The sequence below is a fragment of the Arvicola amphibius genome, chromosome 14, assembly GCF_903992535.2.
Source record: "Arvicola amphibius chromosome 14, mArvAmp1.2, whole genome shotgun sequence".
Taxonomy (NCBI): domain Eukaryota; kingdom Metazoa; phylum Chordata; class Mammalia; order Rodentia; family Cricetidae; genus Arvicola; species Arvicola amphibius.
The window spans coordinates 5,666,096-5,680,980 of record NC_052060.1 but is presented as its reverse complement, the minus strand read 5'-3'; the positions used below and the strand labels follow the sequence as shown (position 1 = coordinate 5,680,980).

General features: G+C 40.5%; 1 protein-coding gene across 3 annotated transcripts in view; it reads left to right on the top strand.

Moving 5' to 3' along the window:
- Positions 1-14,885, top strand: part of Snx27 (sorting nexin 27) — an 81,088-nt gene that overhangs the window by 22,342 nt on the left and 43,861 nt on the right. For all 3 annotated transcript variants that reach the window (XM_038311527.1, XM_038311529.1, XM_038311528.1), the window contains exon 2: positions 612-843. In XM_038311527.1, the coding sequence (XP_038167455.1) occupies positions 612-843 (232 nt within the window). The remainder of the gene's footprint in view (positions 1-611; positions 844-14,885) is intronic.

The following is a 14,885-nucleotide window of genomic DNA, read 5'->3' as shown; positions in this document are numbered from 1 at the left end:
TGGAGATAAGACTTAGTGGTAGAGAGTGCGCACTGCTCTTGCAGAGGACCCAAGTTTGATTCCCAGCACCCATACTGGATGATTCATAACTGCCTGTAACTTCAGCTCCTGGCCTCTGGCTCTGCAGGTACCTGCACTTCCATGCACACACCCACACATACACATAATTAAAAAGAATAAAAATAGATGTTAGAAATTTCCACGAGGTGTAGGTGAACAGACTGTAGTAAAAACGGGAGAATTGCCCACAGCACTTTGTGCTGTCCACGACGGGGTAAGATGAGGAATGTAGACTGCTGAGCTGAAAGAGCTTCGCTGCTTCCCAGCAGCACCGTCTTTGCTCCATGCTTTCCTGACTCAAGCAATGTGTCGGATTCTGGACTAGAGGAAGGGTAGGTCTCTCGCTGTTTGCATTTCCTCTCCCTGTCGTAAGTTCACCAACAGCTTTTCACTTTAGAGTCTAGAAAGACATTAACGACTTTCTGGAACCAGATGAATCTTTTGATTTTTGTGGTTCATACTGTGACGCTGGAGTGGGGATAGGAGGGTGGAGTTGCAAAGTGTTTGGACCCTTCTGGTTTATGGGATTGTTTTTTTCCTTTTCCCCTTAGGAACGGCGTGAATGTTGAGGGGGCGACACACAAGCAGGTGGTGGACCTGATCCGAGCAGGAGAGAAGGAATTGATCTTGACAGTGTTGTCTGTACCTCCTCATGAGGCTGATAACCTAGATCCCAGTGACGACTCCTTGGGACAATCATTTTATGATTACACAGAAAAGCAAGCAGTGCCCATATCGGTCCCCACATACAAACATGTGGAGCAGAATGGTGAGAAGTTTGTGGTGAGTGTCAGCCCAGCTTGATCCTCAAAATCAGCTTTTGTTTTCCTTACTCTTGTGAATGTACTTCAAGCACTAAAATAAGACTGCAACCTAGGTTAGTTTGTCTGTCTATCAGGAAGTTAAATTCACTTCGAGACGGTCTTGGCACTGATTGATTTGTGCAGGGATAACCTTCAGTAATGAAGAGTCCTATTTCTGCTTATACGATTTCATCTATTTCCTAACTGTTTCAAGTTTGTATTCTGGTCTTTTATAAAAACACGTGAGTTTCTTTTGCCATATGTCTTTGCTAATTGTAGTCTGATTTACAGTTGACTCTGGAGTTATAGACCGAGATTAATTTTGAAAGGTATCTTCGAAAATATTTGGATAAATAGAGGTTTGTCATTTTGAAACCTATGTATCTCTATACTCATTCCTTTTCACATCTTGTTTCTTTCATTTCTTGGTGATGTCTGTGTGCATGAATAACTCTTTAGTTTTCCCCCCATGGTCCTAACATACTCTTGGCTGCAATTTCCGTGAGCTGTTCTACATATTTCTATTTTGTAGCTATTATAAATTAGTAGAACTCATCTTGAATTTTAGATGATATGTAACAGCCTGTTTCCTGATGCTGTTTGGTCTTCAAAATGTAGTTGCTATTGATACTTCAGACTGTTTATTTTTCTCTTGGTTGTACTATGTTTTATTTGCCTCTGATTGTTTCAGAAACGTTGACATGCAAAGCATTAATTCTTTTATCCTTTGCGGAACTGCAGGGGTTCTGTTAGAGAGTGGCCAACAGACCACCTGTGTTTGGAGCTGTAGGGCTGGGAGTAGAGCTGGGGCAGAGTGCTTAACTAACAGGGCAGTGTTCTTGGTTCAGTACTCTGTGAAATAGAATGCTGATCTGCTGATTAACACGATATCTCTGAAACTCAGATTTATCTCTTCTGTTGGAATGAACCACTAAATGCTTGTGGAGTTCTTTCCAGTGGGGAGGTGAACCAAACATGGCAGTTAACTGGATAATTGCACATGAGTTTTGTGTCAGCATGGTTTCTGTATTCTTAGAGCTGCACACGAAGTTTAGAAATGAGTCCTGATTGGTTGTGGAACCTTTTGAGAATCACCTAGGGTTTTAGCAACTTCTGTAGCCTTAGGACAAGGAATGAAGCTACTAATTGTTCTTTTGTAAAAGATCAGCTTTATTAGCCAAATTTCTGTATGTTTAACCATTCATCTAGCTAGATATCCAGTTTTATGGTGTCCGTCTTTTATCTATTACCACAGTCAGGAGAGAATATTTTCATCACTCCCCATGTTAACCACTGACCTATTTTCTGTCTCTATATTTTGTTCTTTGTATTGACTGTCAGACACATGGAAACATATAATATGTGCTTGTGTTAGCTGCTGTTTTTGTTGCTGCTACAAAATAACTGACAGAAATAAGCTGAGAATTGAAGGTTTAGTTTGAGAGTGCTGTCGTGTTCGGGAAGGCATGGTGGCTGGAGTTGTTCTAGTTGCGGTGATTGGGAGCATTAAGCAGTTAGTCACATTGCACCCTTACTCAGGAAGCCAGAAGAGATGAATGCTAGTCCTTAATTTGCTTTCTTCTTTTTACTTTTTATTTAGCCTAGGAATGGTGTCCACATTCAGGGTAGTCCTTTCCTCCAGTTAAACTTCATTGGAAATGGAAGGTTATCTCTAAGGTAATTTTGTATCCATTCAGGTTAACAATCAAGATTAATTATTAGAGGTCTGTGTGTGTGTGTGTGTGTGTGTGTGTGTGTTTGTGTGTGTGCGCGCACACACACACGTGTGAGCATGTGCATGTAGAGGCCTGAGGTCGTCATCCTTTTCTCAGTTACTTTCCACCTCTGTTATTATTAATTTTTACATTATTTGTATGTTGGGGGTGAAGTATGCGTGGGTGTGTGGAGGGCAGAACAATTAGAACCTTATCAGCTGAGCCTTCTCACTGGCACAGCTGACGAGATAGCCCAGTGGTCAAGAGTGCTTGCTGCACAACCATGAAGCCCTGAGTTTAGAGCTCAGCACCTATGGAACAAACCATATGTGGTTTCTTATTCACCTGTAACTCTAGCACAGTGGAAGGCAGACAGGACTATTACTAGAACTTACTGGCTCTCTGAGAAATTCGTTACCTCTGACTAACAAGGCAGAGAGTGATGGAGGATGACATTCAGCGCCCTCTGTTGTCTGTTCACACACATTACACAGGTCCACGTGCAGGCACGCAGGGACACACATATCCTTGTCAGACTTGGATTGGAGGTGTGGCTCAGTAGGGGGGAACTATGCTGAGCTTAAATGAAGCTCTGAGTTCAGTCCCTAGAACCATAGAAACCCGGTGTAGCAGAATATGCCTGTGATCTCAGCACCCAGCAGCCAGGAGCAGGAGGATCAGTAGTTCAAGGTCATTCTCAGCTATACAGTAAGTTTGAGGCCATTCTTTAGACCTTTTTTCAAAAACTCAAGAGAAACTGACAAACTTCTTTTCAAAATACTTTTGTCATATTTTCATTCTCATTTGCAGTAAAGAATTGTAGTTTTTCTATAACCTCAATATGTGGTATTTTAATACTTTTTTTCTCCAGGGAGAGACTGGCCATGTATCTTTGGATGGCATTTAATTCATGGTGGTTTTGCCTTAGTCTCCAAGTGCTACCTGACCCGTCCCTGTCCCCCTTTATTGTCCTTTGTTTTTTTTTTTTTTTTTACTCATGCTGGGGACTGAACCCAGGGTGTTGTATGTGCTAAGCATAGTTTGTCCCCCTGAGTTACATCCTTGAACTTAATTTTTTTTTACTCTTATGCAGCTTTTTGAAAGATTTATTTTTGTTATTTTTGAGATGGGGGCCAGAAGGAAGAGAGAGAGAGTGTGTGTGTATGTTGTGTCTGTGTGCCAGTGTTGAGGCCAGAGGTGTCAGATCCCCCTAGAGTTGGTCGTGAGCTTCTAGATAGAACCAAACATGGGTCCTCTTCAAGAGCAGTACACTCTTTTAGCCATGGAGCTGTCTGATCAGTTCCTATTACTGGCCATTCTGGTTTTTATTTTTATTTACCTGTGTGTGTGTGTCAGCGTGAGTGTGTGTGTCAGCGTGAGTGTAGGCCATCTGTTAGTAGGTGCCGTGCCTGCAGAGGTGAGAGGAGGGTGTTAGATCCCTGGAGCTGGAATTATAGGAGGTTGTGAGCTGCCTGGTATGGTCTTTTGCAAGAGCAGCAAGTGGACTTAACCTCTGAGCCATTTCCCAGCCCCCACTATGGGCATTCATGTAGGTACAGTGGAATCTCAAATTGATTTATTTATGACTAACTGATTGTTCATCTGTTTCACTGGTGTGAAGATTCTGTTAATTTTCTGTCCACTTAAAATTTTGAGTTTTATTATTTTGTTAATAAGAATTTATTATCTGTAATGGATGTAAATTCTCTAGATGTTTTGTATTTCTCCCGTCTGTGGCTTGCCCTTTTATTTATTTATTTTTTTTAGAGTGCTTTAAAGAACAAAAGTTAGAAATTTTAATGAAGCCCACTCTGTCACGTTTTAATTATTGGTAATGCAATTCATGTTTTAATAAAGCATCTTAACTCCAGAATGCCAGCCCTCCACCCCGCAGCTCTCTTCAGCAGGGTCTTAACACAGAGCTAGTTTGGCCTTGAACTCATGATCCTCCTGCCTTAGTTTTCTGAGAGCTGAGGCTACAGCTATGTACTACCACATCTTGCTTTATTACCTTGCAATCTTATAAAAGCTTTAGGCTGGGTACTGGTGGCTCACGCTTTTAATCCCAGCACTTAGGAGGCAGAGGCAGGTGGATCTCTATGAGTTTGAGGCCAGCCTGGTCTACAAGAGCTAGTTCCAGGACAGGCTCCAAAGCTACAGAGAAACCCTGTCTCCAAAAAAAAAAAAAAAAGTTTTAGAGTTATTTTAACTATTTTTAATAATGTATAAACCATTACTATAATTGTTTATATAAATTTTATTTAGTTTGGTGGTATTTAGATTGTTTACAGAGTGTGCTCCTGTGATCAATTTTACATTTTTACTACTTTGATACATTGCACCCTGTAGCCGTCATCCCTCTACGCCTTCATCTTCCGCCAGCTCCAGGTCATGCTAGTCTACTTCCTGTCCTATAAACTGACATAGACTGAACATTTCATGTGCATGGAATCGTATGGGATTTTTGTGTGTGACTTGCTTCTTTCATTTAGCTGTTTTCAAGGCTTACCTGTATTGTATTATTAACCTATATTTTATTTTAACTTCCATTAGCATTCCATGGCTTGGTGTACTTATTAGTCAGGGTTTTCTGAATGAACAGAACTAGATTATTTTGTATAGTATGTATACTATATAATGTATTTACACATGTGTATGTATAGATATATATAGCCCCTTTTAACGTATGTATGTGTGTTGTGTGCGTGTGCTCGTGCGTGTGTGTGTGTGTGTGTGTGTGTGTGTGTGTGTGTGTGTGTGTATGCGCGCACACGTGTGTGTGATTTATTAGACTGGCTTACAGGATGTAGTCTGGGTTGTCAACAGTGGCTGTCTCACAATGGAAAGGCTGAAAATCCAGTAGCTGTTTTGTTCATGAGGCTGATGTCTCTGCAGTCCCAGTTTGGTGCAGGAGCCCTGGAGGATTCCTGGAGAGCTGCTAGTCTTCAGTCTACATTTGCAAAAGACAGCACTATCTTCTTCCAAGTCTGTTTTTGGTGGTGGTGTGTAGTACGAATAATAAAAATCGGGGCTGGAGAGATGGCTCAGAGGTTAAGAGCACTGCCTGCTCTTCCAAAGGTCCTGAATTCAATTCCCAGCAACCACATGGTGGCTCACAACCATCTGTAATGGGGTCTGGTGCCCTCTTCTGGCCTGCAGGCATACACACAGAATATTGTATACATAATAAATAAATAAATAAAAAAATAAAAACCCAGAGACAGACATTGGGGTTCAACCTGAAGATCAGAAAAGCAAAGCAGCCAGCCTCTGGCTCTTAACTTTACCTTGAACCATAAATGGGCAATCATGTCTCCTCAAATCAATCCTCAGATTGAAACTGAGTTGAGAGCTGTCTTCCTCCTGTTTAATATTCTTCTTTAGTGCTGGGACTAAAGGCATGCATTGCCACCGCCACTGCCCGGCCTCTGTGGCTAACTAGTGTGGCTGCTGGGATTAAAGGTGTGTGCCACCACTGCCTGGCCTGTATGGCTGACTAGTCTGGCTGCTTTGCACTGATCTTCAGGCAAACTTATTTATTAAAACACAAATAATATACCACTATATTTCCCTTTTTTGTCTAAAATAAAAAAAGAAGGCTATAAATAATATAAGAAAGACTATATACAATAAGTATAATAACTGTATACAATATGTACAAGCAATAAATACATCAACAATGTCTAGTCCATTTGCATTTGACAAATGGAGAGAAAACACTACATTATCAATCCTATCTTGATGCGTCCAAAGTCTTGTGCCTAATTTGCTTTCTATCATAACTTGCTTTCTGTATCTGATAAATCAACTTCAATCAACTCCCTCAGAGACCCAAGAAGGAAATAATATTAACCGAGTAAGCAAGAAGTGTGAGCAGGTGACTTCCAAAAAAAGTGAGAAATGATAGAAATAGGTGGCTGCCCAGTCAGTCACCCAGAGCTCCTCTGCAGTATGTGGCATCTTTCTTTGGCCTACAGGCCGAGAAAATTTGACAGATTTTTCTGTGAAGCAGAATATTCTGAAGGGCTGTTCCACCTTTGTCATGACAATATTTGGCAGACATTTTCTTTTGTGTTCTGCTTGTTTAATCAGGGCAGCATACTGTCAGCAGTCGAGGCAAGGGTATTTTGCCCATTTTGCTACAAAGAATGTAAACTCCATGTGGAGTTTCTTCGATGCCCATTATCCTCTCTAAAGTAGATTGGTGCTGCTAGGAGAAAAAGAAGAACTTATGTTATTAAAACATTTTAAATGCCATATTCTGTAGATCTCTGAAGTATTTGAAGGTGACCTGTCTGTCTAAAATATATTTTTGTTTGACCTTGAAAACATACCTAATCCCAGCACTCAAGAGGCAGAGAGGTAGGTGGATCTCTGTGAGTTTGAGGCCATCCTGGTCTACAGAGCTAGTTCCAGGACAAGCTACAGAGAAACCCTGTCTCAAAAAAAAAAAAAATCCAAACAACAACAACAACAAAAAAAGCCTAATATAACTGAAAGTTCAATTGTAATAGGTGATTAATTACTAGCCTGCAATTTCTTATTCTAAACAGTGGATAATAATAATTTTCAAGGACTTAGAATTTGCATTATATTGTTAAATGAGTTGTATAGGTACAATACCTTGAACGAGAGGAGAAATGTATTGTAGTGAGGAGCAGACAGGCTGCGTTCCTGCCGCCCTGGCTCCCGCACGGCTAGCTTTACACGCGAAATATCAACACACAAATTGTATTATTTTAAACACTGCCTGGCCCATTATTTCTAGCCTCTTATTGTCTAATTCTCACATCTCTTGCTTTAACCCATATCTAATAATCTGTGTAACACCACGAGTGGTGTCTTACTGGGAAAGATTCAGCATGTCTGACCTGGCGGCTGGCTTCATCGCATCTGTCTCCCTGAGGAGAGGCACGGCAGTCTGTCTCAGAGAGCAGAGGCATGGCTTATCTCACTTAGGAGAGGCGTGGTATCTGACTGAGCCATCTACCTCACTTCCTTCTTCCTGTTCTGTCTACTCCACCTATCTAAATCTTTCCCTATCAAAATGCCAAGGCAGTTTGTTTATTAGCCAATGAGAATCCTCCATCAATGTATGTACAGTATGTTCTAACAAAATTAATCTCAAATTTGTATCTGTATACACAATTTGTATACAATATATAAAAGTCTAGTCCAGCCGGGCGGTGGTGGCGCACGCCTTTAATCCCAGCACTCGGGAGGCAGAGGCAGGCGGATCTCTGTGAGTTCGAGACCAGCCTGGTCTACAAGAGCTAGTTCCAGGACAGGCTCCAAAGCCACAGAGAAACCCTGTCTCGAAAAACCAAAAAAAAAAAAAAAAAAAAAAAAGTCCAGTCCAATGTAAAACATTTAAAACTAGTAGTTGCTTTCTAAAAGTAGATTCAGTAATCTACCTTTTTATCTTGTCATATCTATATTTCCCCATTTTGCTTTTCAGAGTAGATTCTGTAATCTACCTTTTTATCCTATCATATCTATATCCCCCCCTTTTTTTCAAAACAAGAACTCTGAATCTAATCTCTTTTGCTCAACTTTACTCCTGGCTTATCAAATAACAGCTGGTAACCAACCCCCCTAACCAATGACAAATATCCATAACCTGTTGGATGACTAAAAACCACCCATCCCACCTCTTGGGAATGTGGACATCATAATCTTAAATTTACTTCCTCTTGTTGGGGGTGGGGAGTGATGGTATTTTTAGGGGATCCTGAAAAGAAAAATTGGGGTTAATTGTCAAGTCCTTGGAGAGGTATCATTTGTTGTTCAGTCTCTGCATAATGGGAAAGTACAGGGCTTGTCTCAAGTCCTGGCTAAAGTAGTCTGTTAGGCTGGATCATCTCAGTTAGTCACCTTGAAATTGTTCTGAGAAGTTTATAGTCCAAAGCTGATCTTTAGGTGATGTTTTTCAACTTAGTGGTGTTATCATAGTCCTGGAGGAATTGTCATTGTGGGGCCCTATTCTCCTTTTAGAGACTTTAAAGGTCTCTGTTAGGTTTGCTCATGGTCACTGCAGAAAACTGATACAGAGACTCAGACCCGAAATCATGTTCAGGAAGGTAGATGAAACCTTTTTCTAGAATTAGTACTCTGTATGACCATTAATATCATGATTAAAAGTGTATGTGTGTGTATATATATTATATTATATATATAATGTATATATATATAATCTTATAAAATTCATACCTTAAGAAAAGCTGTTAAAGAGCCAATATAAAGCCAAAGGATTATGAGATTAGTGGCAATAAAATAGTCCTTAACTTTTTTTTCTTCTGTCCCATATCCCATGGCTCTTTTGACATGAGACAGAGATTTTGGATTTCACTTTAATAAGCATGCTTGGGTTTAGAGAAGGAGAGAGCAGCACTCCAACTCCAAAGCCAGCTTTAATCTTTAATTGGTTGGGACTACAAAGACCATTTGCATTATATGTCTGTAGAGAACAGGAGAAACATATTTAGGAAGATTTATAAAATTTTATCCTGTTGGAAATGTGATATACCAATAGGCCAATTTATTCTTTTTCTTGAGACATTTTTTCTGGATGATTTGTTCTTTTTCTTTAGATGTCTCATTTGTCCATTGGTCTTCAGATTCCTTAGCTGGCTCCCTTTATTCTCCTGAAAAGACAGAAACAACCCCCCCCATCCTAGTTTTGGGGAGATTCTCTTTTGGCAAGTTATATGGGATCAAATGAAAAGCATTTGTTAGTTTTATAGGTTAGTTTAGATTAAATGGCCATGGTGCTTAATGAACTATCATCTCTTCTAATTAAGAGGTGTCTCTTGTTCAAATTGAATTTTTATCAATTTTGATGGTATCCATAGCTTTCCTTCCTCTGTGGAAACAAAGCAAAACCTCTTCCTCAACATAACACATGTCCTATTATCCATTCTGAGGTCAGTACATCTTTAAAGTATATTGGCTGATCTAATTCTGTAGTTTTTCTATTATCCAATGTTTCTCCACAGCTGTCGTTCCTTTCTTATTATCATTTAGAAAATTCAAAGTTAATAAAGCTTTGTGCAATCTGTTTCTGGAAGTATTTATCATCCCTTTCTGTTTATTTAACATATCCTTCAGAGTTTGATTTGGTCTTTCTATAACTGCCTGCCCTGTAGGATTATGTGGTATACTTGTAATGTGCTTTATATTATAATAAGTATAAAAAATGTTTCACCTTTTTAGAGACATATGCTGGAGCATTGTCTGTCTTTATTTATGGCCATGATGGTCATAATTTCTAGCAAATGTATGATTACCAAATCAGCCTTTTCCAAACTCAAAGCAGTTACCCATTGAAAACATGAATAAGTACTAATGGTGTGGTGTGCATATTTTAGCTTTCCAAATTCTGCAAAATGAACACACACATCTGCCAGATTTCATTCTTTTGAGTACCATTTAGGTTTCTTTCTGCAGGTAGTGGTGTTTGGTTATGCAGAGAACTAGTTGGACATTTCCTTATAATTTCTTTGGCTTGTTGCCACATAATGGAAAAGTCTTTTTTTAAACCTTTGCTATCGACATGATGTTTGTTTATGAAATTCTAAGGCCTTCAGCACATTTCCAATCAATAACTGATTGATTTCTGTATTACCATGTGCTAGAGGACCTGGTAGACTTGTATGGAATCGGATGTGTGCTATGTATATGGGATGATTCCTATTCCTGATTTTGTCTTATAACTGAATAAATAATAAAGCCAATTCTGTATCAGCTGGCATAAATTTAGCAGTTTTGATATACAAAACATCTCTTTCTGCATATTGTAAATCGGTAATGTCTATGTTGAGAGGTTCTTTAAAATTCCTTAGTACCATGAAAATAGCATATAATTCTGACTTTTGGACAAAATCATAAGGGCGTTGATCTCCTTTACTCAAATTTTCTGATTTGCAACCTGCCTTTCCTGATTTATTTGCATCAGTATAGAATGTAGGGGCTCTAGTTAGTTATTGGTGTGTCCTGTACAACATAAAGAAGGATCCAGTTTGTTCCCTTCATAAGTTGAATTCTCTTGCTTTTGGGATAGTTATTTTTAATTTCTCCCAAAGCTCTTTGCCAGGGTTTACTTTCTTCCCATAATTTGTCAGTTTCACCATTATTGAAAGGTACTATAATTTCTGCTAGGTCTATTCCTGCTAATTGATGAAGTCTCCAGTTTTCCTTTTAATTAACTTGGAGATCTTTTCTACATAAATTTTAAATTTTTTACTCAACTTATGTGATAAAAAGATCCATTCTAAGATGATATCTTCCCTCTGCATTAAAATTCTTGTAGAGGAATGTTTGGAGGGTAATATAATAATACCAGAATGCAGTTAAGGTTTGGATCCACATGATCCACATGTACTTTCTATACTTTCTCTTCAATCAAAGTCAATTCTTTCTCAGCTTCAGCTGATGATTTCCTGGGGTTATTTAAGTCCTTGTCGCTATCTAAGGAAGTCATTAATAGTCTGCATTCAGTCTCTTCTAATTTTTTTTTTTTTGAGACAAGGTTTCTCTGTAGCTTTGGTGCCTGCCTGTCCCAGAGCTAGACCAGGCTGGCCTTGAACTCACAGAGAGCTGCCTGCCTCTGCCTCCCGAGTGCTGGGATTAAAGGTGTGTGCCACCATTGCCCGGCTCCTAATTTGCACCTTTTGTGGTCCTTTTTTTGTTTTGTTTTGTTTTCTCTGTGTAGCTCTGGTTGTCCTGGAACTCACTCTGTAGACCAGGCTGGCCTGCCTTCCAAGTGCTGGGATTAAAGGCGTGTGCCACTACCACCTGGCAGGGGTCTAATTTTTTATAAACCTATTGTATAACCTAAATAATTAATATAATCTCCTCTTTGTATTTTTTCAGAAGCAAGTTATAATCCCCAACAAGGGAAATTTCCTTCTTGAAACACTCTTTGTGAGGAAGGACTGTGGAACATAGGTGAGGTGCAGCTGGCGCGTCAGCAGGGGTGTCGCCCGGCACACGTGTCCATGCTTGGGGGAAGAGTGAGGAGTAGATCAGAGACAACAGATAGTCAGGAGGGCATCCACTGACCGCTGAGATCGACCTCAGGTTTATTTCTCATAGCCTTTATAGACCCCAATCCATAATGGAGGGGGAAGGCAAAAGTCTTCTTTATCAAGATACAAACAGTACCCAAACATCAAGTAACCACCACCTAGGTTAAAACATCCTGTTAGTAGCCACACCTAGGAGCAAGAATAGGTCTGAACTCTCTGACCTCAGTCAAGGTGGAATGGATCCACTTCTGTGGGCTCCCACGTGTGTTGGTAAGTTAGATAAGTATGCATATCCACAACATGACTGCTAACAGAGCAGAAAATGTACCAGTATCTAGTTCTACGTGGGCACCAGGTGGTACCAGTGAGCCCACACGAGGTACCCATCAATGTCTGAGGGCTGCATGAGTGACTTTGCAGGGCTTCTCAGGGGCTCATTTTCATAGCTACTTCCTGGAGCAGAGGGAAGGTGGGTACCCAGGGTCTGTGCAAGGCTAATGAAATCATGTTCACAGGGCTGGACCCATCGAGCTGCCTAAGGGCAACTACTTTGCTGCTTTCTAAGGCCCAGGTATAGAAGTCTCAGGATGGCAGTAGGAGCTGGGTAGGGTGGGTAAGTGCAATGTAATTACAGTCTAACGAACAGTGGTAATTATAGCTGGGCTGCTCCCCAAACTGGGCCCAGGGCCTGTGTTGGTTGCAATCTGTTTTCCAGCATATGTTTCAGGTATCCATGGAGATAGCTAGGGACCTCCTAATCACCTTTTTTTTTTTTTCCTTTTCTTTTTTTTTTCTACACAGAGACCCTTTTGGTTCAGGGTTAATCTTGAGATATAAGATGATAAATACTGGGAGCTAAAGAGGTAGCTCAGAGGTTAAGAACATTGCTTGTTCTTCCAGAGATCATAAGTTCAATTCCCAGCAACCACACGGTAGCTTACAACCATCTATAATGAGATATTTTCTGGTATGAAGGTATACATGCAAGCAGAACACTGGTTACATAAGTAAATATAAAAAAAATAAATAAATGCTGTGTTCTTAGTTCTCTTTTGAAAATTTATTTGTTCATTTATTTATTAGTTTTGGAGATAGGGTCTCACTGTGTAGCCCCAGCTGGCTTGGAAATTGGTTTATAGACCAGGCTGGCCTTGAAGTTAGAGATCCCTATCCCTTTGCCTTCTGAGTGCTGGGATTAAAGACGTATGTCATCCATATTCTGCCCCATATATATATAAAATCCTGCCCTGTAAATATATAAATATATAATTTTTGTTTGTGTGTGTATGAGTGCTCATGGAGGCCCAAAGAAGGCATTGAATCCTCTGCACCTGGAGTTACAGGCAGTTTTGAGCAAGTCCTGGGAACCAGCTCCCAGTCCCTTCATTTCAAGGCCATTGTATGTGTCTGTGCTGTTCAGCGTCTCTGTCACGTGCGCTGCTCTCCAGTCAGGTTGTCCAGCTGCTTCCTGAGGCAGGACGCAGTAGCTGTGCTTCAAACAGCACCAAGGTTCTTTTATCTATTTGTAAGCAGAGAGCCAGTTGTTTAGAGGAGAATATGCTTTCCCCCATTGAAGTATCCCAGCATTATTGTTGAGAATGCAGTTCTTTTTCTGGACTTGTTTCTGTTCCATTGGCTGCTTATATTTGGACATTTCAACTTTTACATTATTTTAGGGTTGTTCTCAACTAAGTGATTTTTCCTCGAGAATGGGCCATGTCCTAATTTTGATAGTAATTTTGAATAGTATCCTGGATACTGTGAATGTTACATGTGTAGATTGTGGGCTCTCTAGTATTCTTCTGACTTACCTGCTTTGCCCATTGAGTCATCTCAGCCCCTGCATCTGCACACATCATTCAAAGAGAAACTAGTCTGAAATACATGTGTGTTTATTCAATTCACAGAAGAGATTCCTATCTCTGGCTTTGATTCCAGGCGTCTTTATTGCCTATTCCCATGGCAGCCACAGTTGCTTAGGAGTCTTTTCCCATTCAAGCCAAGATGATGTTAGATTTTCTTTTGGAGGTTTTGTTGTTAAGAGATGGGGTCCCAATATGTAGTCCTGTATTGCCCCAAACTCTTGGCTCAGAGGATCCTCCTGCCTCTGCCTCCTCAACAGATGGGACTTCATGGCATCCATCCAGCTTTTTTCAGAGTTGTAACTGTCCAAGTTGTGCTACTTGGCTACTGATGCCCATTGTAGCACAAAGCCCCTAGAAGCAGGAAGCCGTCCTGACCCTGTGTCTTCGGGTTTCTGTAGCTGTGATAGAACACTGTGACCAAAAGTAACTTGATGAGGCAAAGGTTCATTTTGGCTTACAACCCTTAGGTCACAGTCCATCACTGAGGGAAGTCAGGACAGGAACTTAAAAGCAGGGAACATGGAAGAATGCTCCTGATGGCTTGCCCCAGCCTATTTTCTTACACATTCAGGACTGCTTGCCCAGGGCAGACACCATCCACTGTGAACTAGGTTTTCCTACATCAATCATTAACCATGAAAATGCCCCACAGACTTACCTTAGGCCAATTTTATGGAGGCATTTTCTCAGAGGCGTTTTCTCAATCAAGAGTCCCTTTTCCCAGATACGTCTAGGTTTGTGTCAATTTGACAATAAATTAGCCAGGACAGTTGACCCCTTGTCAATTTGACGCACAAACACATCAGTTATTAAGGTCATAAAACTTTCTTTTCCTTGATGATCCTGAAGATTTTATATTAACATAAATGCCACAATATGAAACATTCCAACTCTGAAACACTACAGTCTTTACATTTTCAGTTTCTTTAAAACACTCAGCTTCAGCTGGGCAATGGTGACTCACCTTTAATCCCCGTGCTAGGGAGGCAGAGGCATGTGGATATCTGAGTTTGAGGACAGCCTGGTCTACACAGAAAAACCCTGTCTTGAGAAACCAAAGCAACAACAACAACAAAAATTTGTTTCTCTGAAATATCCATAGTCTCTCTAAAATAGCCACAATCTCTGTAAAATTCCTAAATCTCTTAACTGTGGTCTTCTGTAAAATTAAAAAACAAGCCGGGCGGTGGTAGCACAAGTTCTTAATCCCAGCACTTGGGAGGCAGAGGCAGGCGGATCCCTGTGAGTTCGAGGCCAGCCTGGTCTATAAGAGCTAGTTCCAGGACAGGCTCCAAAGCTACTTAGAAATCCTGTCCTGAGAAACCAAAAAAGGAAAGGAAATTCCCCACAAGCTTGCCTATGGGCCATTCTAATGCGGTCATTTTCTCAGTTGAGAGTCTGTAGTGAAATGACTTG